Source organism: Dromiciops gliroides, chromosome 1 (assembly GCF_019393635.1).
Source record: "Dromiciops gliroides isolate mDroGli1 chromosome 1, mDroGli1.pri, whole genome shotgun sequence".
In the NCBI taxonomy this organism is placed as follows: Eukaryota; Metazoa; Chordata; class Mammalia; order Microbiotheria; family Microbiotheriidae; genus Dromiciops; species Dromiciops gliroides.
The window spans coordinates 737159032-737185503 of record NC_057861.1 but is presented as its reverse complement, the minus strand read 5'-3'; the positions used below and the strand labels follow the sequence as shown (position 1 = coordinate 737185503).

The 26472-nt window shown below is 38.4% G+C and overlaps 1 protein-coding gene across 24 annotated transcripts in view; it reads right to left on the bottom strand.

Annotated features, from left to right (window-relative positions):
• The window catches only part of CADPS (calcium dependent secretion activator), a 555724-nt gene that overhangs the window by 146917 nt on the left and 382335 nt on the right, over positions 1-26472 (bottom strand). For all 24 annotated transcript variants that reach the window (XM_043978805.1, XM_043978803.1, XM_043978804.1 and 21 more), the window contains 2 exons: positions 24510-24697; positions 656-757 (listed from right to left, as the gene is read on the bottom strand). In XM_043978805.1, the coding sequence (XP_043834740.1) occupies positions 656-757; positions 24510-24697 (290 nt within the window). The remainder of the gene's footprint in view (positions 1-655; positions 758-24509; positions 24698-26472) is intronic.

Genomic DNA, 26472 nt, shown 5'->3' with positions numbered 1-26472 from the left:
TGAAGCAGAAGTTAATAAAATTCTTGTTGAATTAAACAGAAATAAGTGAGTGTCTCTTTAGAGAGTGAGATGAAAATTTGATTGTTGATGAGTCGCTGAACTAAGGGAAGTATGCTAGGCATGGATTCAGGAAGATTCTTCCTGAGTTCAAATCTGGCTGACCCTGGGCACTTAACCCTGTTTGTCTCAGTTTCCTCATCTGTAAAATGAGCTGGATAAGGATGTGGCAAACCACTCCTATATCCCTTTCAAGAAGATCTGAGTTGGACACAACTGAAACAACTGAATGACAACAACAACAATCATACTAAGGCAGCCTGTAGGATAAAAGCATTAGACATTCAATAAACATGAACCTAAAACACTCCTTCTTTCATCCTGCTCTATTTCCTGATTATGCTTCATGTCATCATAGGATGATTATCTTTGCCCAACTAATCTCTGATCAATGGGCCATTCTGGGACCCAGCATCCTGATAATATCACAAAAGCTAGAGCAGGAAGGAACCTCAAGATCACTAAGTCCAATCTCCTGCTATGGCAGGTAAGGAAACCGAGGCTCAGAGAGGTTAAGGGTAAGAGGTCATGTGACCTGCTCAATGTTACACAGGGAGTATCACAAAATCCTTTATCCCCAGGTAATATAATGCTTTACCTAAAATGTGTGATTTGATTTTCCAGAAGAACTCGGAGTCTCTCTTTGATTTCTTCAAAGCGTTCTTTTTCTTCAACTGTCACAGTTCCTATTCCATCAGGCCTGGAGGAAAACAGCAAAGAAACCAATGCAAGCTATGAAACGAACAACTTAAGACTCCCGCTCTGACATCGTTAAGTCCCATCTATGGCATGAAGAATCTGTGGCTTCTGAAAGGCCAAGGTTTCCTCAAATGACCAGCCTGCCTTACAGAAAAGCACACAGGCATCTATTGGGTCTAGATGATGTTCCTCAGTTCCAGTATTTGTCAAAATCACTCTTTTGTCAACTTGAGCCTAGTGTTAGTGCATGCACTGTGAGAAATTCCCATTCATGTACAGATGTTGGCAGATGACACAGTGCTTCCAGGTTACTTGGTGACACATTCACACGCATATCACTGAACTCAAAGTGACAGGCTTCATGTCAAGCTCTGTGCTAACAGCTTTTAAAAAAGGCTCAATTTTCAATCTGCAATTACAGATGATCAAATTAATTTTTTTGTTCCTCTCTCCCTCTCTTCCTCCCTCCCTCCCTCCCTCTATTCACTGGAGAACAGCTCGTGGGTTTCTAAAGCATCCGTGAAATATTATTTCACAAATGTAAAAATAGATACATAGAGCTGATAAATTTAACTTTAACCACCATCTCCAGCATTTTAACAATCAATAAATCAATCAACAAGTGTTTCTCAAGTGATCACTATGTGCCAGGGACTGTGCTAGGTACTGAAGAAAGAAAAACAAAAGACAATGCTTTGGAGTTTTCCATTTATTGAAAGCAAATGCTGTTTCTTTAAGGATTAATCCACATGAAATGAAATGAGTCCACATATTTGTGGGCCTATATAATGCCTTCTGAGTAATACAGGGAGTTAAGGGCTTAGCCTCTCAGGCCATGTGATGGTCCGTGTTAGAAATTGACTGATTTTGCAGACAGAGTTACCAAGAAAGTCCGAGTGGGATTATACCTTCCACTTTGCAAATATAGTCAAGTTAAGGCCAAACAAATGGTATTTTTAAAAAAATATGACTTTTCAAAGCATTGAGTCTGAGTTGAGAAAAACCTGATCACTAGCTAAGTCTGACTACACAAAAGACCTGGTAAAATGATTGCAAAGTTTGTAATGAACCTCTTGTCAAAGGCTAATTGGTAAGCTTCCTTTTAAAAAGAAAGAAAACCCTTTTTAAAGCCTAAAAAATGCCCAATTAAAAAAAATAGCATTCTCCCTTACTAAGTTCCCAAACAAACCAACCAAAAAGTGAAAACCCTTACAATCCAAATTTCAGATGAAGAAATCAACTAAAATTCTCAATATCAGGATTGCTGTCTGATCATAGAAAAGGACCATCTCTTCAAATCCCTTAGAGAAATCAGCAATTTCATTCATAAAAGTCAGGTATAACAATAGATTTCCCCTCCTTCCCATCATGGAATCTCCATGAATAACTTGACTCCATTTATAACTCTTGAATTTCCAAGGCCAAATGCACATGACACGTTCAGTTGTATCCCCTCAATGTTTTCATCATAATCCATAACTTCTTCGGCTGTGACATCAAGCCGACTTTTGTTTAGAAAAGGAGACAGGCAGTCACAGCTTGTAAACACAGGCATACACACATGCAGGCACAAACACGCGCACACAAGATTTGGGGGAAAGTGATTAGTCACTTAAAGTGTTTAGTTTCTAGAGGGAGAACAAGCCAGAGAAAAATCTTGTCAAACACAATTTGTAATTTAAGGGACAGTGATTTAATCTTAAAAAAATACCCAGGACATGCTTAAGCTGGTTTGTTTAGAGCAACGCTTCCATCCTCAACAAGGAGAAAAGACATCTTTTAGAAAACAGCAAGGCACAAAATGGAAAGAATTACACAATGACCCTTAGTCTTCTGCATAAGATCATTCATTCATTCATTCATTATTAAAGAAACCCTCCGTGTTGCTAATCAGAAGTAGCACTTAGCGCTAAGCCTGAAATCCTAGGACCTCAGTGAAAGAAGAAAGCATCCGTCCAATTTCCCTAATTTGTAATCCGTCCTTATGCTTACAGTCACAAGGAGCAGCTGAAAGGGTCAAAATAAAGATTTATTCTGCTGAAGGATTTTTTGAATATGCAGGAATTTTCCAGAGGAAGCATATTTTGCTACAGATATTTTGGAAGTTGAGAGACCAGTAGAAAAGAAACCCCTCTCATACAAAAAGAGGCTACATAAAGTAGAATGTTAGGAATATTTCCCAATTATATGGCCAGAAAATGAGCTTGAAGTTTTAAGCATGACCTGATCTTCTAGTTCAGGGGTTCTTACGTAGGGGTGTGTGTGTGTGTGTGTGTGTGTTTGAGGCCCCTTCAGCAGTGTGGTAGAGTTTACTGATCTCTTCTCAAAGGATTGTTTTTCAATTCAAACAATCAAAGACATAAAATACAATGGAAACCAATTATATTCACATTCAGTTATCAAAATATTTTTTAAAATCCCTGCAAGATTATAGAGCCGAGGTTAAGAAATCCTGTATGGTCAAATTCCAACAAAGCTAATTTGGGCTTAATTGTGTCCTCTAGTTGGGGGTCTTTGGTGATTCCAGGACATTTTAAATAAATTGTAATGAATTAATCAGTTTCCACTTAAAAGAAGGCTTTTAATTATCTTATTATCTATTACTAAAATATAATCATATTACTAAAAAGATTTTAAAAAATCTTCAAACAAGTTTAGGAACAATTATGAGATATCCTCCCTGCTTCCCTCAGCCACCCCCTAAAGAATTAGAATAAGGATTATTTTTCTTCAAAATAACTGTGTGTTGTCAAGCCAGTAATCCACTTGTTGTCCCCCGTGAGATACATGGAATTTAATCTTCTGCCTCCATGACTTTTCCCAGGCTATACTTATGTCAGGAAAACTCTCCCTCTTCACCTTTCCCTAGCAAAAATCCTTAGCTTCCTTCAATAATCAGTTCAAGAGCTACCTCCTCCACAAGGCCTGTCCGGATCCCCCTCTCCACAGTTGCTAGCAACTTCCCTTCCCCAAGCTTCTCCAATCACTTTATATTTACTTTGCATATAGTTTGCCTTTACTTATCTGGGCACACTCTACCTCTCCCCTTTCTCTCCCCCAGCTGTGGAATACAGCATCAGGGTATTCAAAACCAAGCAACTCAATTGACCTCAGTTTAAGAAGTAGCATAAGGCAGTTTGGGGGTTAAGTCTCAGAGAAGGGATGGTTAGGAATGGATGATTTCCTAGTGACCTTGCTTTGTTACTCTCAGGGGCTGATAGAACATCTATCTCCTTATGTCAATGAAAACTGAATTCAGAAGAGAATCTGAAGTCTCTCAAATAATGGTTTGATTAAATTAATTTTTAGAAAAAAATGTGGCTCAGTTGGTCAAACAGGATTGTGGGTGTAGATAAATGTCACTATGGAATCAAAGAGACAAACATTTCACTTAAACATTTTATTGGCATCATCTTTCCCTGGTTGCAGCAAAATGATTTTCAAGGGAAAGAAAATATTTGGTGGGTGGACTCTTTAACATGCTGGAGATGCTTGCTTCAGTACTGGGTCCCACTTCCCTGGTTAGGAGTGACTTATGGAGCTCAGGCTGACGGTGGGAGGCACTTAGGCTAAGCAGGATATTTATATAATCATCCATTCCCTGAAAGGCAGCCTGGTGGAGTGGAAATCTTGTATTTGGCACTGGAGGAAATAGGAAGGATTCCTGGCTCTCCTACTCTTACTGCCTGTATAATCTTGAGCAAATGACTTCTCTTCTCTTGACCTCAGTTTCCTCACTCATCTGACCAATGGAGGAGATGTTGGAGTAGATGGCAGCTAGGATGCTATTTGGCACTGACTCCTATGATCCCTGTCATTTGCATAACGTTTGTACTGGGGTGCAGTGGTAAGAGGCCCGCATTTGGAGTCAGAGAAACTTGAATTTGAATCCTGTCTCCACCACTGTTGAGCTATGTGACCATAGCAAACCATGTAAATGAGGAAGTTGGTCTAGATGAACATTAAGTTTCCTTCCAGCTCTCAGTTTCTGAGATAGCAGTCAGCTAAATGGTTTTGGTTGTCTCAGCAGGGGATGAATTCTTGTCCTTGTGTAAAGGTTGGGGGAATTTAAAATAACCATCATAAGTCCCCCATTTTGTGTTTTCCTAAACACTATTGTAGGGACAGACATAGGCTCTGGTATTCTATCCACAAAGACTTTCAGGATGAGATTTTTTTTTGGGGGGGGCATGGAGGTGGAGGATGGCAACTGTGATTTCATTAATGTAGGGAAGCTCTAGTTTGTCAGTCAATAAACATTTATTAAGTACCTACTATGTGCCAGGAACTGTGCTAAATGCTGAAGATAAACAAAGAAGCAAATGACATTCCTTTCCCTTAAGGAAGAAACTCCCCCCAGAAATGCAGATTGGTAACTATTCTGAAAGGGGCATTCAGTGGTGGACTTAGAGTCAGGAAGACCATAGTTCAAATCTGGTCTCAGATACTCACTAGTTGTGTGACCCTGGGCAAGCCCACTTGACCACTGTTTGCTTTAATCCACTGAAGAAGAAAATGTCAAATGACTCTAGTATCTTGGCCAAGAAAATCCCATGGATGGTATTGGTGTGCTATGGTCCACAGAGAAGAGTCCAAAATGACTGAACAACAACTTCTCATGTTAGAATGCAAGCTCTTTGAGGGTGGAGTTTGCCTTTGGGCAGCTAGGTGGTGCAGTGCATAGAGCACTGGACCTGGAATCAGGAAGCTCTGAGCTTAAATCTGGCCTCAGACACTTCCTGGGCAAGTTACTTAAGACTATTGGCCTCAGTTTCCTCATCTGTAAAGTGACCTGGAGAAGGAAATGGCAAAGAGGCAAACAGTGTCTTTGCCAAGAAAACCCCATGGAAAAAGTCCATGGAATGCCATTTGCCTCTTTTTGTAGTTCCAGCATTTAGCACGGAAATTTTGTACATGGGGTCATGAAGAGTTAGGTATGACTGAACAACAATGAACAACCACGCTGAAATCTAAAGTCCTAGAGATGAGCCTGTTGCCTGGGGACATGGAAAGGTTGAATGACTTGCCTTGTGTTACATAGCCAGGGCATGAGCGGCAGAACTAGAGGCAGATAGCTGTAAGGCGCTTTGCACAGTTCCCGGCACATAGTGAGTATTTAATAGAAGCTTGTTGGCTTTCCTTCCCCTTCCTGGTCCAGCTCTCTAGCCATTATGCCAAATTATCTTTCTGGCAGAAATCTTAGCTTAGAAAAAATGCTCTTAACACGGTAATATCCTTCCAACTTCCTTGTCTTCACAAACACATAAAGCAATCAATGAGCATTTCTTAAGTGTTTACTGTGTCAGGTATAGCAATCTATATCTATTATCTATCTATATATCTGAAGGGGGAGAGAGATAGTCTAGCAACAAAAATGTTACTCTTCTTTGTTTGGAGACAGCAACTTTTGTGCTCATTAAGACTGGGAGTTGGCAATGGACTGAGGAAGAAGGAAAGGATGATGTCCTTGGAAATATCTCACTCATTTTCCGTGAGTGGTCACTGAAGATCAACCATTCCCTCTTGAGTATCAATGATCATGTGGAACTTAAAAAAGTCTCTGGGTCAACTGGAGTCATTTTTGGAGTGGCTCAGATAATTGTGAAGATCTGCCAACTGTGACCCATCCCCAGTGCCAGGCCCTCATCTCTCCAACCATGGCAGACTAGATTACATCTGACATGAGGAGCAGCTCTGGAATTCACCTTTCAGATTTTAGGCAAACCATTTTCTCACTGTCCTTCACAAAGCTGACATTTTCGGCAGCACGATCAGAAGGATGTCATGTCGGCTGCTTTTCAAGACCTTGTCAGGGTGGTTAGCGCCAGTTCTGTCATCTTCACTCTCCTCACAATCTCCCATCTTGAGCCGTGTCACAAATAATCATACTTCCCATGTGTTTTCTTTCTTTCTTTCTTTTTTTTTTTGTCTTTAAATTAAACAGCCAGAGTCCAGCTGCACAGCTCATGAGTTACTTAAGTTACTATCACTGGCATGTTAGGAATCATTAATTAATGATGATCATTTGTTTTAATCCAATGTAATTAGAAACCTTGGTTTTGAATGTGAAACATGACATGATGATATCTGAACCCAAATGGGAAAGACAGCTCAGAGAATTGATAACTGGTATAACAGAATACACAACATTTCTTCCTTTTTTGTTTGGTCAGGGATGCCAGTATACTATAATCTGATAATGCTAGTATAATATAATTTGTAATAGTTATTGTTTATCGATTAGACTTGTTTTTCTACTGAACCTTCATTCTGGTAAGATACAAGGAAGGCAGGCAGGTTCCTTTGGAATCTCTATGACCTTGTTAACATGGTTCACTGCAGTAGTTGGAAAGCTATTGCATAGACTCTGGGTTTGATTCTAACAAGTCTTCATAAGAAGGCCAGAGCACTAAATTAACCCCAACCTGATTTTTCCACATTTTATTATCTGTTTCTTCATCTATAAAATAGGGTTTGTACCATGCATTTTACTTATCTCACAGCTTTGGGGGAGGAAAGCATATTTTAAAGTACCTCATAAATGTGAGTAATTCTTATTGTTATTAAAGTACAAAGAGAACAGAATGTGCAAAAGGAAGGCAAAGGGACGCTCCACACCTCCAAATATCCCATTGCCTTTAAAATAGGAGGTAACATTCAGTCAGTTATGAGGTATTTAACATATGCCATATCATTTGCTCCTCACAGTAACCCTGTCAGGCCTGTACTATGAGAATTGTTGTTACCCCTATTTTACAAGGGTATTAATTTTTTAATTTAATTTTAATTAAAATTTTTTTTTTTTGCGGGGCAATTGGGGTTAAGTGACTTGCCCAGGGTCACACAGCTAGTAAGTGTCAAATGTCTGAGGCCAGATTTGAACTCAGGTACTCCTGAATCCAGGGCCGGTGCTTTATCCACTGCGCCACCTAGCCACCCCAAGGGTATTAATTTTAAAGAGGAATCAGTGTCAGAAGGCTTAAGTAATCTGCCTCTAGTGACCTGGCCAATGAGGACAAGGGTGGGATTTGAAGCCTGGTCTTTCTGACTCCAAGTCCAACCTGCTAGCCATGATTTATACTTTATGTCCTCTTCTCTTCTCTTCTCTTCTCTTCTCTTCTCTTCTCTTCTCTTCTCTTCTCTTCTCTTCTCTTCTCTTCTCTTCTCTTCTCTTCTCTTCTCTTCTCTTCTCTTCTCTTCTCTTCTCTTCTCCACTTTCCTCCCCCTCTTTCTTTTCTCTGCCTCTTTCTTTCCATACCCCTTTCTCCTTTTCCTTCCCTCTTTCTCCTTTTCCATATATCTATCCCGTCTTTCCTTCATTTTCCATTTTTTCTTTTTTTTCCACCTCCTTATCTGCCTTTTCTCTTCCTCTTTCCTTCTCTCTCTTCATCTTTCCTTTGATATTTCACCCTTTATTCTTCCATTTTCCCTCCATATTTTCTTTTCTCCTACATTTTTCCTTATCTATTCTCCCTTCCCTGCTCTTCTGTCTTCCTCTCCTTACTGCTATCTCTTCCCTTCTTTCTTTCTTTTGCTACTTTCTTTCATCTCTGCTTCCTTCTTTCTCTCTCTTTCCCTCTCCTTCCTTCTCCTCATTTCTTTTCTCTCTTTATATCACCCTCCTTCCTTTCATCTCTCTTCCCTTTCTTTTTCCTTCCTTCTGCATCATACCTTCTTTCCTTTTTCCTCTCTCCCTCTTTTCTTATCTGCCTCTCTCCCCTTCATTTCCAGTGATTGTATTTATGAAGACAGCACTATACATAAGCATAAATTTCCTCAAAAAAAGGATGAAAACAAGTCCTATGCATAGTATATTGTTCTTGCCATGGAAACAAGTGCATCATGGTTTAAAGGGCAGGAGAGACCTGATCAAAACAGTCACCTGAACATGCTCTGAATAGCACATTTAGAGAAAATGACTTTTCCTAATATCTGCTGTAAAAAAAATAAACACATATATGCATGCACACATTCTCTAGAACAAAAAGTGAAATCCTCCCAAACTCTACAGCAAGTCATTCCCTTCAATGTTTAGAATGATTTTAATAAATTGAATCTTAGTTTGGCATCCTTTCCTTTCCTTTCCTTTCCTTTCCTTTCCTTTCCTTTCCTTTCCTTTCCTTTCCTTTCCTTTCCTTTCCTTTCCTTTCCTTTCCTTTCCTTTCCTTTCCTCTCCTTTCCTTTCCTTTCCTTTCCTTTCCTTTCCTTTCCTTTCCTTTCCTCTCCTCTCCTCTCCTCTCCTCTCCTCTCCTCTCCTCTCCTCTCCTCTCCTCTCCTCTCCTCTCCTCTCCTCTCCTCTCCTCTCCTCTCCTCTCCTCTCCTCTCCTCTCCTCTCCTCTCCTCTCCTCTCCTCTCCTCTCCTCTCCTCTCCTCTCCTCTCCTCTCCTCTCCTCTCCTCTCCTCTCCTCTCCTCTCCTCTCCTCTCCTCTCCTCTCCTCTCCTCTCCTCTCCTTTCCTTTCCTTTTGAAATATAATTCTAAGTGATGATAGAAATAGAATTTTTCTTTCTCTTCTCGGGGCACATTTCCTTTACCTCATGTAGATGGCTTGTGCAAATGTCTGGATTAATTATAAATTATAATTAGGACCCAGGATCCCTTGGCCACAGCTTTCTCCTAAAAGGCCCACCTCCCTCCCCCACCTCCTGCCCTTTTTTAATTATGCCCCAGTGCCCTAGGGCTTGGACAGGCTGCTAAAACTAATATATCAAAGTTCTTTTTTCCTAGAGAGTATCACATAGAGCAAGACTGTAGAGTTTGCATGACTGGATGACATACTATGTAACTACTGCTTGAGGTCAGTTCCTTTGACATTAGCATGATTCTCCAGGGGACAGGATGGTATAGTAGAAAGAGTACTGCTATGTTGGACTTGTAGTCAGTAGACCTGGGTTCAAATCCTGCCTCAGACACTTAACCATGTGACCATGGTAGTTGTTTAACTTCTTCTGGCCTTAATTTCCTCATCTGTAAAATGCTGGTAATAATATGTGTACTATTTATACCTCATAAGATTACCATGAGAAAAGTTGTTTTGTGATACTCAGAGTGAAAGAAAAAAATATTTTTTCTTCTCAGTGTCTTCCCTGGCCCTCATCAGACTTTTCTGATTCATGTTCTTCCTCTTGCCCTTCCCATCCCCCCTCCACCTCGAGAATGTCAACTCTTTGAGATCTGGGATTGTTCCATGTTTGTCTTTTTATGCCAGAGTGTCTAGTACAGTGTCTGGCACATAGTTGGTGCTTAATAAATACTTTTTGAATGACTGAAGGAATTCAAGATTTTTATCACTTAACAGTTAATTATTCACACACCAAGACATATATAAAGGATTCCAATATCCTGTTGGATATAAGAGGTAGTATAACATAGCAGATAAAGAGCCAGAATGCAAGTAAAAATATGGGTTCAACACTTACTTTTTTGGGGGGGGGCAATGAGGGTTAAGTGACTTGCCCAAGGTCACACAGCTAGTAAGTGCCAAGTGTCTGAGGCAAGATTTGAACTCAGATCCTCCTGAATCAAGGTCTGGTGCTTTATCCACTGCTCCACTTAGCTGCCGCAACACTTACTTTTAACGCCTGCTTCTAACACTTAGTGGTTGAGTGACCTTAGAGAAGAAATTTAACCCATCACTTTCCAAGACAGCTCTCTAAGGTTATATGAATTACAGATGAGCTACTCATCTGCATTGATTGAGATGAGTTTCCATGAATAGCTGGGAGTTCCATAAATCAAAGAAATCACTCATTGGAACCCCCCTCCCCCCATATTTATCAAAAAGGAAAAAAAAACTAAGAAAAAAGGAGTAATCCATAAGGATGCATCTTCTTTCTATAAACATCAAAGTATTAGTAAAAGCCAATTGGATACTCAGTGCTGGTAGAGGAGTATTATGAGACACTAGTGGAATCAGTTAAAATAAATGATCTTCTTAGAGATTTTTTTCCTTCTCTCAGAATACCTAATACTTAGCAGGTCCTTTACAGATTACCTTAAGAAGAGAAAGCAGTAGAGTAAAAGAATCTTTATTTTTGGACATTTATGGAAAGATGATTGATTTTGTTCTGAATGAAGAATATTTTCTAGACATAAATCAATTAAATAATAAAAAAGATTTTTACCTCCTGTTGCTACTTAAATGTGTGGGAAAGCTGAAAATCTATTTCCATGTCAGTGAGATCCCAATTTTTAAATAAGTGTCCAAGCATAAGTCCAGAAATATGCGTGTATACACAGACATACACATTACTTAAACTTATATATATGTATGTAAGTAATGTGGATATATGTAAACTTACATATGTATAAATATATGTTTATGGTCTTCATTCTCAAGGAGCTTATCTACCAAGCAAAGGCAAGTATATATGTAGGTATATACAAGATAAGCATAAAATGGATTCAAAATAAATTTTTGAGGGGCAGGGCAATGAAGGTTAAGTGACTTGCCCAGGGTCACACAACTACTAAGTGTCAAGTGTCTGAGGCTGCATTTGAACTCAGGTCCTCCTGAATCCAGGGCTGGTGCTTTATCCACTGTGCCACCTAGCGGCCCCTGATTCAAAATAATTTTGAGTGGAAGGCTCCGGCATCTGGAAGTATCAGAAAAGAAAGTGTAGAATGGATGTTTAAAGTAAGATTTATCTATCTATCTATCTATCTATCTATCTATCTATCTATCTATCTATCTATCTATCTATCCATCCTTCCTTCCTTCCTTCCTTCCTTCCTTCCTTCCTTCCTTCCTTCCTTCCTTCCTTCCTTCCTTCCTTCCTTCCTTCCTTCCTTCCTTCCTTCCTTCCTTCCTTCCTTTCTTTCTTTCTTTCTTTCTTTCTTTCTTTCTTTCTTTCTTTCTTTCTTTCTTTCTTTCTTTCTTTCTTTCTATATCTAGCTGCTGTCTGTGGCTATCTGCTGTCTGTCTTTCTACCTCTCTATGGTCTACTGAGTCAAGTTCAATATTTTTTGAGTGGTCTTCAAGACTCTCTACTATCTGCCCCTACCTGGCTTTTGAGCCCTATCTCATCCTATTCCTTGAGGCATACAAGTTCAAGATAAATTACTCTGCCTTCTGTCTTCTGATAACAACGATGGTATGCTCCCAACCATATTCCATGACTCACACTTTCTCCTGCCATTAGAATGTCCTTACTTTCCTTGTCCTACCTTAGTGTCTCCAATGAGCTCTAGTCCCACATCACAAATAGCTTATAGGAAGTTTTGAACTAGCTGTGATGTAGGCATGTCTAACTCAAAATGTTCAAAAGAGCTCATTATCTTTTCCCTCAAACCTTCCCCTCTTCCAGATGTCCCTATTCCTGGAAAGGGTGTGGCTGTCCTTTCAGTCTACTGACTTTACCACCTGATTGATCCCTCTCCTTTACCCTATACATCCAAAGACTTCCAAATCTTATTGGATCATAGTTTTATAGCTAGAAGGGACATTAGAAGTAACCACCTCCAATCCCCTCATTTTACAAATGAAGAAATTGAGGCACAGAGAAGAGGTTAAGTGACTTGGTCACTTAACGTCAGAAATGGGGTGTGAACAAAGTTCTTCTTGATTCTAAGGTCAACATTTCATCCACTATACTATGCTGCCACTCATTTTTATCTCCCCAACAACTTAGGAATTGGTTACTCCCTTATTTCCACTCACACAATCAACAACTCTCCCCAATTCAGGCACTTACCACTTCTCTGATTGCCTGGTTATGTTCAGCCGTTTCAGTCATGTCTGTCTCTTCATGACCCCATTTGGGATTTTCTTGGCAAAGATACTAGAGTGATTTGCTAGTTCCTTCTTCACTGGTATCACCATGACTAAAGTCTTTCCCTATTTCAATATACCTGCCTGAAGTGATTTTTCCCTTAAAGGGAAGGTCCAACCATGTCATTTTCCTACTCAATAAACCCTACTGTCTGTATCACCTGTAGAATGAAATATCAAATCTGGTATCATTTAAAATTCTTCAAAATATGGCCCTAATCAACATTTATATCTAGCCTTATTACATGTTATTCCACTTCCTGCATAATAAGGCCAATCCAATCTGACCTTCCTCCTGCTTCTTAAATACAACCCTCAATCTCCAATCTCCATGCCTTTGTACTGACTGCTCCCCCTGCCTCCTGCCTGGAATGCATGACTTCTTCAAGCTAGTTTCTTAGAATCCCCAATTTCTATCAAAGCTTAGCCCAAGTACAATCTTCTATGGGGAATTCTTCCTGATGTCTTCATTTGTTTATGCTCCCCTCCCAAAACTATGTTGAATCAAATTCGTTTTGAATTCAGTTTCCTTTTATTTTCACCTCTGAATTCTCTCCCTCTCTTTTCCTTCCTCCAAGAAAAACAAAATGAATTGAATCTGTTTGGTATCCAATTTGTAAGGTACCTGTATATAGATTGTCCCAAAAGTCTCAGTAAAATTTTATGCTTTAATACATTCAGTAGTACTAACTCCTGCTCCAAACAGGAAAATATTATTTGAAAGTTTGATTTATAAAATTTCTCTTATACTTATTTAGATTTGTGAATTTCAAATAATAAATTTTAATTTTAACAGGAAGGGAATACTCTATTATTATACATTGTGTATATATGACAGTTTTTGAATGACACTTTTTAACACTGTTGGATTGGTAGAGGAGGTCCTCTTGCTTGGCTACTTTGTTCATTGGTCTACCTCCATTAGACTTTTTCTTGTGGGGTTCTGTCAAATTTTTTGCATATGCATTAAAACATCAGCATTCGGATAATTCTAAGGCTACAATTATAGTTGGAATTCTTTCAGATATTGACCAATAGCTGACAGAGTTTTTTACAAAGTTTGAAAATCAACTAGAGAGACATATAGCACAAGATGATGATTAATTTGAATTCCAATAAAAACATCAACATTTTCAAAAATGATCAATTAGCCTTTTAATAGCTTTCTTGCAAATTTGTAGCATTTGCACTTCTGAAAGTTATTAAAGCTTAAATGTGCATTAAGAGTTTTGGGACATATTATAAAGACTTGTCTCCTGGCTGAATTGTAAACTTCTTGAGGAAAGGGACTATTCCACTTTTGTCTTTGTATCCCCTGTGCTAAAGTCAGTGCCTGGCACATAGTAGGTATTTTATAAATGCTTAGTCATTGAATGAATGAACTCCTACTGATCCTTCAAAGTCCACCTCAAATATTGCTTCTTCAAGGGTGTCTTTCATGATGTTCTCGGTTGACAATACGGTTTCCCTGTAAACCTCATATAGCTCTTAATTTTGCATTGCACCATGAACATTCCACCTTTCTATCTCTAAGGAACTTAGCTGGTCTCATTTTGCCTGGACAGAAAAGGAAAGTAGATGAGGAATTCCAAAAACAGAAAACAAGCATTGTACAAAGGCATGACCCAATAGTTAAAGTATACTTAAATGATATAGACATCTGCTGGATGTACTCTCTCTCTCTCTCTCTCTCTCTCTCTCTCTCTCTCTCTCTCTCTCTCTCTCTCTCCCCCTGTTTCTCCTCCCTTTGTCTTTCTCTTTCCCCATCTTCCCTCTTCCTTCTTCTCCTCCTTCCTCTCCCCTTTCTCCCTTTCTCTGTCCTTTTCTCCTCTCCCTCTTTTCCCCTTGCTATCTCTCTATCTGTCTCTTTTCATGTCTCTGTCTCTTTGTCTTTTTCTCTGTTTCTGTCTCCTTCCCTCTCTTTGTCTTTCTTTCTCTGTCTCTCTCTGTCTCCTTCTCTCTCTCTCTCTCTCTATTTCTCTGTCTCTAAGTATTTCTCTTTCTCTGTCTCTCTTTTTGTCTCTGTCTCTCCCTCTTTCCCTTCCTCTGCTGTCTTCCTCTGCTGTTCTTTTTTGTCTCTCTGTCTCTCTTGCATTCTTCTCGGTGTTTCTTTGTCTCTGCCAAAAGTAGAGGAAGTAATAGCATCTTGAATTCTCTTTTTTTTTGGTTTTTGTTTGTTTTTTGTGAGGCAATTGGGGTTAAGTGACTTGTCCAGGGTCACACAACTAGTAAGTGTTAAGTGTCTGAGGCTGGATTTGAACTCAGGTCCTCCTGAATCCAGGGCCAGTGCTCTATCCACTGCGCCACCTAGCTGCCCCATCTTGAATTCTCTTAATGATAATTTTACCTTTTAAAAGGTGGAGGAAGCCCAAAGCAGAGCTCTATTCTGCATCTGATAAAAACTAAGAGAAGGAACCAGTTGCTGGAGTAAAAAATGATTGGGAAATTTGGGGAGACACGACCATTTCCCCACTAGGGTTTCTGTAAGGGAATGAGAGGAAATTTGGCCATAACCTATTATACATCCTAGATTTGGGAAGAGTAGACTTCAGTGTACTCAGGGGAAAGTTAGATATGGTCCTACAGAGGGGAAGGTTAGATAGGATCCCATAGATCCCAGGGAAAGTCAGCCTGGGAAGGATGGGAAAGACTAAAGAAGGAAGTTCTGAGGATACAAAGGAAAATTACTCCAAAGAGGAGAAAAAAATGGGCGTTATATGAAAGGGCCAATGTGTAAGCAGTGAAGCTCAAAACCATTTGAAGTTTGTGATGAAAACTACTAACTACCCAAATGCATTTTAAAAAAAAAGCTATGTTGTTGAGGGAGTGACATCAAGGGAAGGACTAGTACCGATGCATGATGACAGAGCGGGGAGGGGTTGGGGGGGGAGGGATAGGACAATGATAATGTCAAAAGAGAAAAAGCTAAGTTCCTCAATTTTTATTTTGCTTCTCTTTCCTCCACCAAGGAAAATGTTCTAGAAAGGATAGTACAAAATAACTAATACAGTACTAATATTTATCCTTAGTAAAGCCATTGTAGGTTCCCTTGATGACTTTAAGTTACTTGGCTCAGATGAACTCTCATAGTCAAGGAACTGGTAGCTATGGTTTCTGAATGACTGTCAGAGGAGATGGTTGGAAGGCTAGACCCAAAGAAAAGTCATTGATGGTTCCATGTCAACTTAGATAAAGGTCTCTAGTGGAGTGCCTCTGTGATCTGTGGTTGGCCTTCTACTGTGTGTGTATGTATGTGTATGCATGTGTATGTCTATGTATAAAACCAGTGACTTGGATAAAGATATATATGGCATCCTTATCAAATTTGCAGATGGCAGGGGATAGTTAACACTCTGCATATGAGTAAGAATCTAAAAAGATATTGTTAGCCTAGGAAAATGAGCAAATCTAATGAGAATAAATTTGATAGGGGTAAATCAGATGATGTCAACAAATATTTATTAAACACTTACTATGTGATAGGTAGAGTGCTAAGTGCTAGGGATGCAAAGAAAGGTAAAAAAATCAGCACTGCCTTTAAGAATATATTCTAGGAAGAAAACATATGAATAACTCAGTATATAATATATATGTATGTATATATATATACATATTATATATATGCAAAGAAATTTGCATGTACAAATAAGAAACATGCCCAAGTGCTGCCTATTCAATATGAAAAGACAAATTCTAGTGCTCACTGTTCATATGTACATAAGAAATGAAACAAATTCATTAATTTGAATAGGATATTATAGTCATATACCCATACCTCTTGACAGCTTTTTGTAACTCCTTATGTGTATACACATGTGCAAATATGTATGTAATATATATGCATAGATATCAGTATATACATATATACATATGATATGAAAGGGGAAAGCATCGAAGGGAAGATTTTTTGCAGAAGTCTTATAAATGTAAAATATAATACTTGAGTTAAAAAGGTGACTTCATGTACGAGATGGAGGAGACGTGGATGGATAGTAATTTGTTTGCAAAAGATCCAAGGGTTTTAGTGGACTGAAAGCTCTTTATGAGTCAATTGGGATATGGAAGACAAAAAGCTAATGTGTGATCTTGGGCTTTATTAAGGGAGACCGTCTTCCAGGAATAAGTAAAGAAACAAGCATTCACTAGGCACCTACTATGGGCTAAGAGATTTATAGATATTATCTCACTTGATCCTCACAACAACTTTTAGAGATGGATATTATTATTATCCCCCTTTTACAGATGATGAGACAGAGGCAGGCAAAAGTTAAATGGCTTGTGACATAAGTAGTGAACATCTGACCTCAATTTTAAACTCAGGTCTTCTTGATTCCAGGCTAAGACCTCTATCCACTGTACCATCTAGTTACGTCTTCTATCTCACTTCAAAAGGAAATAATGGTCTTATTGTCCTGGTCAGACCTTTGTAACGATTGGAATGATGCCACCTGCTGGAGACTTACTGTAGGAAAGCTCCACCATGAAGAGAAGGCCTCTGAGGGCAAGGCCATGTGGCTTTTCTTTGGCATCAGGAAGTGACATTTGCTTGTGAGAGGAAGAGGGGGCCATGCAGACACTCTGGCTCTCTTTTCACCAGGACTCTCATGGAGAGCAGAGCAGGAGAACTGTAGCTCCCTGAGATAGATAGATGAATTTAGGCCTTTCTCCCTCTTTTTACCAGATTCTTATTCTCCTTAATAAATGCTTAAAAGTCTAAACTATTGCTAAACTTATAATTTATTGGAGATCACTCATTAGATTTTAGATAGTATAGCTAGAATTTTAGTCCCTTACACCTTATCTGGAGTATTGTGTTCAGTTTAGAAAACATATTGATAAACTGGGATGCATCTGGATGAGGAGAGGAAGGGTGGTGAAAGGTTTTGAGTCCATGCTGTATGAGGATCAACTGAAGAAACTGGGGACATTTTGCCCAGGAAGAAGACTCAGGGTAGAAAAGAAGTAAGGGAAAGACTGTCAGGTAAAAAGGGATTAGATTGAGTAATAATAACAATAACAATAATGGCTAGAACATATATTGAACTTTAAGGTTCACAAAGTACTCTCTTTCTCTGTCTCTCTGCCTCTGTTCCTCTCTCTTTTTCTATACACACACACACACACACACACATAGATGTGTGTGTGTGTATGTGTATGTATAAACTAATTTGATTCTTAAAACAACTCTGTGAGGTCATTGTTATTATCACCCTCATTTTACAGATGAGGAAACTGAGACTTGTTCTTTGTAGTCACAGAGAACAGAAACAGAAGCAAAAGATAGAGGCTGCAATGAGACAAATTTAGGCTCTTCTCAGGAAGCACTTCCTACCATTCATGTTGTCATTCAGTGTTGTCCTAAATGAAATGGGTTGCCTTGAGAGGTGACAGAATTTCCCTAAGGTTTTCTAATGCTAGGCATTGTCAAGTAGAGGATGAATGACCATTTACCAGGTAACTTGTACTATATATGCTAAACATTGTAGAAGGCATAAAGCCAAAACATAATAGTTCTTGCCCTCAAGGAGCCTGCACTCCAGTGAAGGGGTTCCCAACATGTTTTTTTTTTTTTATCTCTTTGGCTTTCAGTACACCTTCCCATGCTGGCCACCCAACAAAGAAGATTCCAGCAAGGAAATTTTAGAGTTTTATTGTATGAACAATAAGAAAAAATCATTTAAATACTGCCTATTCAATATGAAAAATATTTTTACTGTGCATATGTACCTAATAAATAAAACAGATTCATTAACTTCAAAAGGATATTGTTATTTATAAAAAAATCCCAATGTCCCTTGCCATCATCTGTTAACTTCTAGAAGTATATGTGATTCATGTTGGGAGTCCCTATTCTATAGTCAAATCAGTTTGGGGGAATTTTGGGAACCCATCTTAGATATACATTCATTTGGGCAAAAATTATGAACTGTGATACATATGCATCCCATCCCCAGCCATATCGTATACTGCCCATGTGCAATGTGAAATTCTGAATATGTGTATACTGACATCATCCAATGATTTAATTTCTATTATCTGTGGTAACTGATTCCAATGAGGTAGATTTCAGCTTGGTTCATATTTTTCATTCCCTATGAAAGTTATAAGACATCATTCTTCCAACCACCCTTATGCTCGCGAAAGGACATCCTAGTTGTGGAGGGCAGTTGCAGTTAGTCAATCATTCATTTAACAAAGTCTTATAACAAAGTTCCAACTCCACGCTAAACTTAGGAATATTTCTTAGGAGTCTTGCTGACTCACAGCACTGAGTAAATAGAGTAAATACTGACTCAATTTGCAAAGTTGAAAATGGATCTTGACTCCCCCCCCCAAAAAAGTTATGTGTACAGGAAGTCTTCATTTCTTTCAAATCTATTCAGCTCCACATTTTAAGAACCTACAATGTATAGGACACTACCACTCTAGAATGTATCAATGGTTACCATGGATCTGGGAAGGGTGTGAGGTATAGTCTACTATCCTGTTGAACCCAGACTTGAGTCACTCTGGTATAGGAAAGGTACATCTTAGCTAAAGTTTAGAATGGTCCCAGGCCAAAATCTTCCATGTTGTTGGCAAATAATATAGCCTTTATGTTCTTGTATCTTTCCATCATTTGTTATCATCTCAGAATAGCTCTCCTTCCAAGTGGCTACACAGGAAGCAGGCTGCATTTACCTCAACCCTTTTTCATGGAAACACTCAATTTCTTTCCAAGGGCAGCATCTTACCCCCATACTTACCTCCTGGAGACTTGATACCCTTGGACATCTTTTCAAGAATTTTTAGGATTTTGGCCCTCCCCCATATGCTTATAGACTCATTAATATCTGGAACTCATGTTGGATCAGGGCAGCTGGCATTATGGATCTGTTAATTGCCGATACAATGTACTGCTATTCCACACAGCCCATATGCGTGTCACAGTGCTGGCATTCACGAAATGTTAAATAATAATGTAAATGAGAAAAAATTTTCAATCCCAATAATAATTTGGATCCAAAGAACACTGACGCAATAAACGCTCATCAAAGCTGTTTGATTACCTTGTCTCTGTGGGAGAGTGACCAAAGTGACGCTAATTTAAATGTCATCTAGAAAGAATACTAGAAAAAACACACACAATGATAAAAATTCAAGGCTGCACCCTTAGGAGCTGGTTTAAAAGTAAAGCTATCTAATGAATTAGAATTAAAAAAAAACCTAATGCCAAAAAGCAACAAGCTGTATACATGTCCATCATTCTTCTTTTAACAAAGTCAAAATCTAAATGGATTTGATTTAAGGAGGTTGTCTGATTACCTGAACAACCAATGGTAACTGAACTTTTGCCTCGAAACACTGGGTATGTTGACATGGCACACTTACACACATACAAATCCAGTTTTAAAAGTAGGGGATTCAGTCAATTTTGGGGGTGTTTTGTCTACACAAGGCTGACTTCAAGTATTTCAAAATTTCTTATGACCTGAAGTAATGTGGAATAAACACTTGGATGACTTGCCCACCTTTTATTCAGGTGTTTTGATGATTAAGATGTAGTTCTTCCATCACATTTACAGTTTTTCTTGAGCAACTCTGGGGTAAGATGATGGTCTTTTAATACTTAGGACCATTTTCCCCTCCTGAAAACTGAATATGAATTATGTCTAACTGTGGCAGGTCTAGTTATAGGAGTTATATGATCACAAAATATTAGTCTATACAATAGAAAGGGTATTAGAGGACATTGAATCCAACTTCCCTAATTTCATACAGAAAGAAACTGGAGGTCACAAAGGGGAAGTGACTTTTCCAAGGTCATGAAGGTAGTGAGGAGTAAAACAAGTGTTACAAACCCAGGGTCTCTGGAGGCTCTTTCCATTTCACCACTTTGCCTCCTCATTTAATAGGTTGTCTACCAAATAAAGTGCATAAGTAGGTGATTCTGTAATATCCCCCAACAAAAGAATGTAGGTGAGCTAATGACTTGGTGTGGAGGGATATGATGGTAATTGGTAGTTGTCCTCCATGAGAATGGTTCAATGTCAATTTATTAAATTTCCATAATAATATGTCTAAAATAACAAATTCGGATCAGAGCTGCTACAATTGGATAGGGAAATGACTTTCTTATTGTCTGCATAGAACTAATTTATACATATATATATGTATATAGATGTATATATATGTGTGTATATACATACACACACACACATATATTTACCAAAGGTTTTCCATTGGGTAATCTGAAAATCCAATTATACTTTGTTTTAGTTCAGACATGATCACTTCTTACCTAGATTATTGCACTAGCATACTTAGTCTGTAGTCTCTTTCCCTTTTCCAATATATCTTCCACAGTCACCAAAATAATCTTAAAGCAAAGGTTTGACCATGTCACTACCCCACTGATGAACCTTCAAGGGCTCCCTATTATTCCTATTACCACAAACCTCCACTTGTCACCTAAAACCCTACCCTAACCCCAGCCTACTTTTCTGTGCTTATTTTGTTTCTCCATTTGTTCTACATTCCAATGAAAATAGCATCCTGATTGACAGAACTCTGTGCCTTTTTCATAGGGTATCAACCAATCCTACAATAGACTTCCTCTTTTTCTCTACCTTTCAGAATTCCTGGCTTCCTTTCATGTTCAGCTCATGGGCCACCTTCTTTCTTGATACTGCTACTTATAAGTATTATCTCCCTCCTCTTGAAATTATTCTGCTATATCTTTTGACAAGTTCTTCCCCTCTTTTCCTCCTGTGGAATGTCAGGTCTTTGATGATATAGGCTATTTTCCCTCTTGTCTCCCTAGTACTTAGCACATAGTAGGTTCTCAATAAATGCTTGCAGGCTTATATTGTATTGATCACACCAACATTACCAGACCATGAGCAAATTGTGAACTTGGTTAAAACACAGTTATTTAGCCTTTCTAAATTTAATGATTAGTATGTGTACTCCATAGTCAATCTAGTAAATTTCATTGTGATCTGGGTGTAGTGCAATGATCAATTAGGGCTGTGAAATGTAGATGGTATATCATTTGTGAAGATTGTTTTTGTGTAAGTCTCAGGTTACAACTTATTTCAGGACTATACTGGGTTCCCAACCTTTTCTCTGCCCTTTGACAGAAAATCTGATGTGTCTGGCAACACACAGGTATCCCCAAATAGAATCAAAACTGACTTTAAAATTTTTACATAGAACATTGTCAATGAGGCAGATTGAAGTTAGAGGAGTATTTTTAACAGAAGCTGTTTTATTCCAATACTGGGTCCAACACTGCTCATCTGGCCTGACTGTATACAAGAAGCAGGACCCCGGACAGCAGCTAGTTAGCTGCCACTCTGATGGCTTGTCATTCTGTCAGTCCTAACCTTCAGGGTTCTGAAACATCTGAATCACATTCTCTCTGCACTTTCTTAGTGACTCCGAGCTACTGTTGTCTCACTGTCTGACCTTACACAAACAAAATATAAACAGACAATCCACCTCAGTTCCATCACTGTCTATTGTGGGTACAGGAGATGGATAACCACACAGAATTATGTTTTGATTTGACCTTCGTTTCTTGTTGACTGACAGCCAACCTCATTCTGGAGGAAGCTGGTTTCCTGGATTTGGGGGCTTTTCTTCCCTAAGAATAAATTGTGTAACTTCCAGTACTAAGAAAAATCAAATGAATAGAATCAAACTAAAAATAAAAAGCAAGCGTGTCCTGATTATGAAAATAGTGTGTTCAGTAACTTATTAATGCCAAATAGCTTATGTGTTTTGTATATTTGTGCTACTGGATATAAAATCCTTTTGTTTCAGGGACAAATATTTCCTTCATAATGATCAAAAGGTCTCTGATTAAGCTATACTTTTGGGAAGTGATGACACCAACAACCAGTAGACCTAATTTTTGATGTGAAAAAAATCTAGCACACCAAGAAACACAACATTCAGTATATTCATTCAAAATGGAGCTTCCTTAAAATTCATAAAAGTCTCCTTAGATTTTTTAGATCTAAAAGGAACCTTAGAGGTTGTCTTATTCCACATCTCCATCCTGCTACCACCTCATTTTATAGCTGAGAAAACCAGTCTATTTACTATTGGTCTTTATTTTGCACTTTTCATTACAAGAATGGAATATGGATTTTTCCTCTCTGTCCCTTCCAAACACCTCAGGAATAGGATCAAAATGAAAGTGGCTATGCTCAGTATTTGACATGGATACTATAAACATAGAGGTCTCTCTGAAGCAAGTCCATCTCCTTTGTTTTTTTGCCTTTGCTTTCAGAACAATCACGGTTGAGTTTCTATGTGTTAACAACTTTGAAAGTACCAGACAACTTGATATCCCTGAAAAAATATCTAACTCACAATTCTGTCTCCATGTTGCTTGATTGGTTTAAAAAAATTTAAACAATTCTGAAATGCTATTCCTAAACTCTAATTCTGATTCATTGCTATCCTGTAGAATTATTGTTTTTCATTAGGATGGAAACAACAGTTCATCTTCAAAAAGCTTCAAAAAATTCAAAGAAATTGCAACAGCAGCAACAGAAAGAGTTGGAAGAACAGCCCACATGCTTCAAGCACAATTCACCACCCAGCTCCTCCTTACCTTCTGGGGTCATGGTTCAACTGGGCTTTAGGATCTTTTCTTTTTTTAGACTCCTTTTTGGAATCCCTTTTGGCATCCGATTCCAGAGGGGAGGGACTTTTGCTCCCCTCATTGTCTGCACTTGGAAACAACCCACTAAGTAACCCATGCGTTTGTTGACTTTGAGGAAGGGGTGGTTTAAGGGACGGCATGCAGCATGTGGCCAGCCACAGAAGGAAAAAAGAAACAAAATAAGAAACACATGTAAAAAGAGAAAGAACAAAAAGAAAGCATGAAAACAAAAATGCAAACAAATACATTCAAATGAAAATAATAAGAAAAAAAAGATGTAAACTTGCATAAGGAAAAATCAGAACTGAAAAGAAAATAAGAGATCCCAAACTGTTTCCATGACAAGATGTATAAACCTAACTGTGAATCAAGTGGCAGTGTTACAATATGAAATCCAGACAATGTGTATCATAATTCATGATGATGTTTACCAGGGAGTTTACAAAAACACTTCATTATTTTATAACACTTTCTTATTCAGTAACATATGTAGAATACAGTGTGACAACCCAGAGTATATAATGCAACTTCTTTAAAAAAAGATTTCAGTCCAAGAGGCTGTAACAGATAGTCATAGGAGTGCATATATTTATAAAAAAAATATCAGTGGAACTTTCTATAAATGCCCTCTGGGGACCATGGCCAGTGTGACTTTCTTATCTAAACAAAAGGCTGGAACACTGCAACAATGAGAATGGATAACTTTTTAATAGTTAACCATTCTGATAAACATTTGGTATTGTCCTTCAGTGCCAAATGTCAGAATTTCATTGTGCCCAAGTTCATATACACTACCCATAATGGGATGTAGCCTAGAGTGCATCTTACAGCAACCAATAAAGTTAGAGTTGTGTTGTCATATATGGAAGGCACTAGACATTGAGCATGGAACACCAAAGATGAAAATGATAGGCAGGGCTCTGATGGATGACAAATGCAGACATTTGCCTGCCCACATGTAAATTAATTAATACCCAGCTCCCTTTGTTATCCTCAATCAGAGGAGCTCTAAGGAATTGTAGGATCACATCCATAAAAGCTTGAGCAATATTGAAATTAAAAATAAAAGTAATGCAGTTGGAAAAAATCTCTTGGATGCTAAATCCAAATGTACATGCTTTTTATTGACTATTGCTTTGTATAATCCAGGCAAAGACTTTGTCAGAGCATCAGTGTGAATAATTGAGAGCTGATTTTTTGCCATGTCTGACATTGACAAATGATTCCAATCAAGTATATTATTCTGGGACATTTTCAGGGGGTAAGGGGTAATTACAAGCCATCACTGCGGACCATTGACCCAGCCCCCACATGAGTATCTTCTTACCTGTTCCCATGAACGTGGGATGCACAGAAGGCAAAGCTGTAATGTAGCAGTGTGGGATCAATCATGGCTCCATTTTCAGCTCTTTCAAGGAGGTCACTGAGGTAGCAGAGATGTCTGTGACAGCCTCTGACTCCATTTCTTGCACAGTACTCATCTAGTACAAATACCTGGCCTGGACTGAACCAGCCCTGTTTAAGGAATAAAGGAGAGACTTTCTTTTAAATATAGGTTGTTTTTTTGAGAGTGATTTGAACTGGGTGGTGTTGGTGGGTGGGAATGGCAAAAGGAGCCGGGATGGAGGGGGATGATGCAGTGCACTAATCTTCTTTTCTAGGACTTAATAACACACTGAGAAATTCAGAGTACAAGTGGTCTTTTCTTTAATCTAGACCCCCATAATATTGTCTCTCTTGCTCAGTATATTATGACTGTTGGGGGAAAAGTTGTTTAGGCTAATGGTAAACACAAATCTATTTTCAAATGCTATGAATTGAGAGCTATAGTCTACTTATATGTTAATAGCTATTATGACACACTTTGGAAGGAGGTCCTTTTATTTTAAAATGAAGGTAATGGCATAATTATGCAAATAGCATTGCATAAATGGTTTTAATGCTATTTATTCAATAGACTTAATTGAATCTAGAGGAGCTGCTTTTGCCTTGGTTTGTGAATTTTTAATTTTTTTTTTAAATTTTTGGCAATTATTGGGTTCTCATTTGGCTTTTGACCAATCCAAACTCTACGTAGAGAAGAGAAACATACCCAATCTCCAACTCTACTGTAGCAAATGGGTGGGGTGACAGGCTCCCCATTTCTGAACCAAGAATTAGTCTGTTATTGATTTAAATAATTTTATATGGTTGTTTGACAGCATGAAGGAAAAGGTTTAATTTTGTTGTTGTTACTCATTTTGTTTTTAACTCTAGCTTCTTCCTGGGGTCATCTTTAGACTATTCCCTTGCTTTGCTAATGAAAAAAGGGACATTGTCCAGAAGAGAAAATACAGCTACGTGGGGATATATGGAGGGCAACTGGAGCTGTGTAGACTGATATACAGTGCTATTAGTTCTTATTAGGGACCTGGGTACTGATAATCTGGTGAAATGGAGCTCTCCAAGGTATCAAATGAGAGCATCTTTCCTTTTTGAAATTATAAGTTATTGCAACGGGCGGGAGAGTGGTTGAGGCAAAGCACTGCCCCTATAGACAACTTCCTTGCCACCCCATCTGCTACCCCAAATGCTAAATCTTAGAAACAACACTGCTGTGAAAGATTAAAATATATTTTCTACGACTCAGATGACACCAAGTCTTTTGTAGATGCCAAAATAACTGCTTTGAAAAGAGTTGAAGAAATATCAATTAGGATCTCAGTCGAAGACACAGAAAAATTTATGGAGCCCTGCTGGTCGGACTCCAAAACCAACGGAAGAAAAGATTATAATAATGAGGAAAGGAATATATAGAGGAAGGGAGATGAGATTCTTTTCATTTTTCTGACTGCCTGAAAACTTTGTTTTTGAAAATTCATGGACCCAGGTACTCAGGTGGGGAGATATGTTTTTTTCAGTGCATATACTCTGTTTTTACGCTGTTGCTTTTTAGAAAAAAAATACAAATAAAGAAAAGGACCAGGGACTTCATATTTCCTTTCCACATTAACTTTCAGATGATGCAATAGTCTCTCTCAATGAGAAATTTTAGGACAAAAGGAAATGAGCAAACAAGATAACTAGGTCACAATGCATTTTTGTTTGCATTCACCCAGCTGTTCAGAAAAGAAATATGGGCGGGGGGGAAATCAGTCTTCAGAGAACAGAAGTTAGCCACAAAAGGACATGAATTATCTTAGCTATAAGATGTACTGGTGTGATTCATTATGATCATCACATAATCTTGTTAAATAAATCTGGGGTAAATGGGTCTGCTACACAAAATAAACTTTAAGAAATACCTTTTG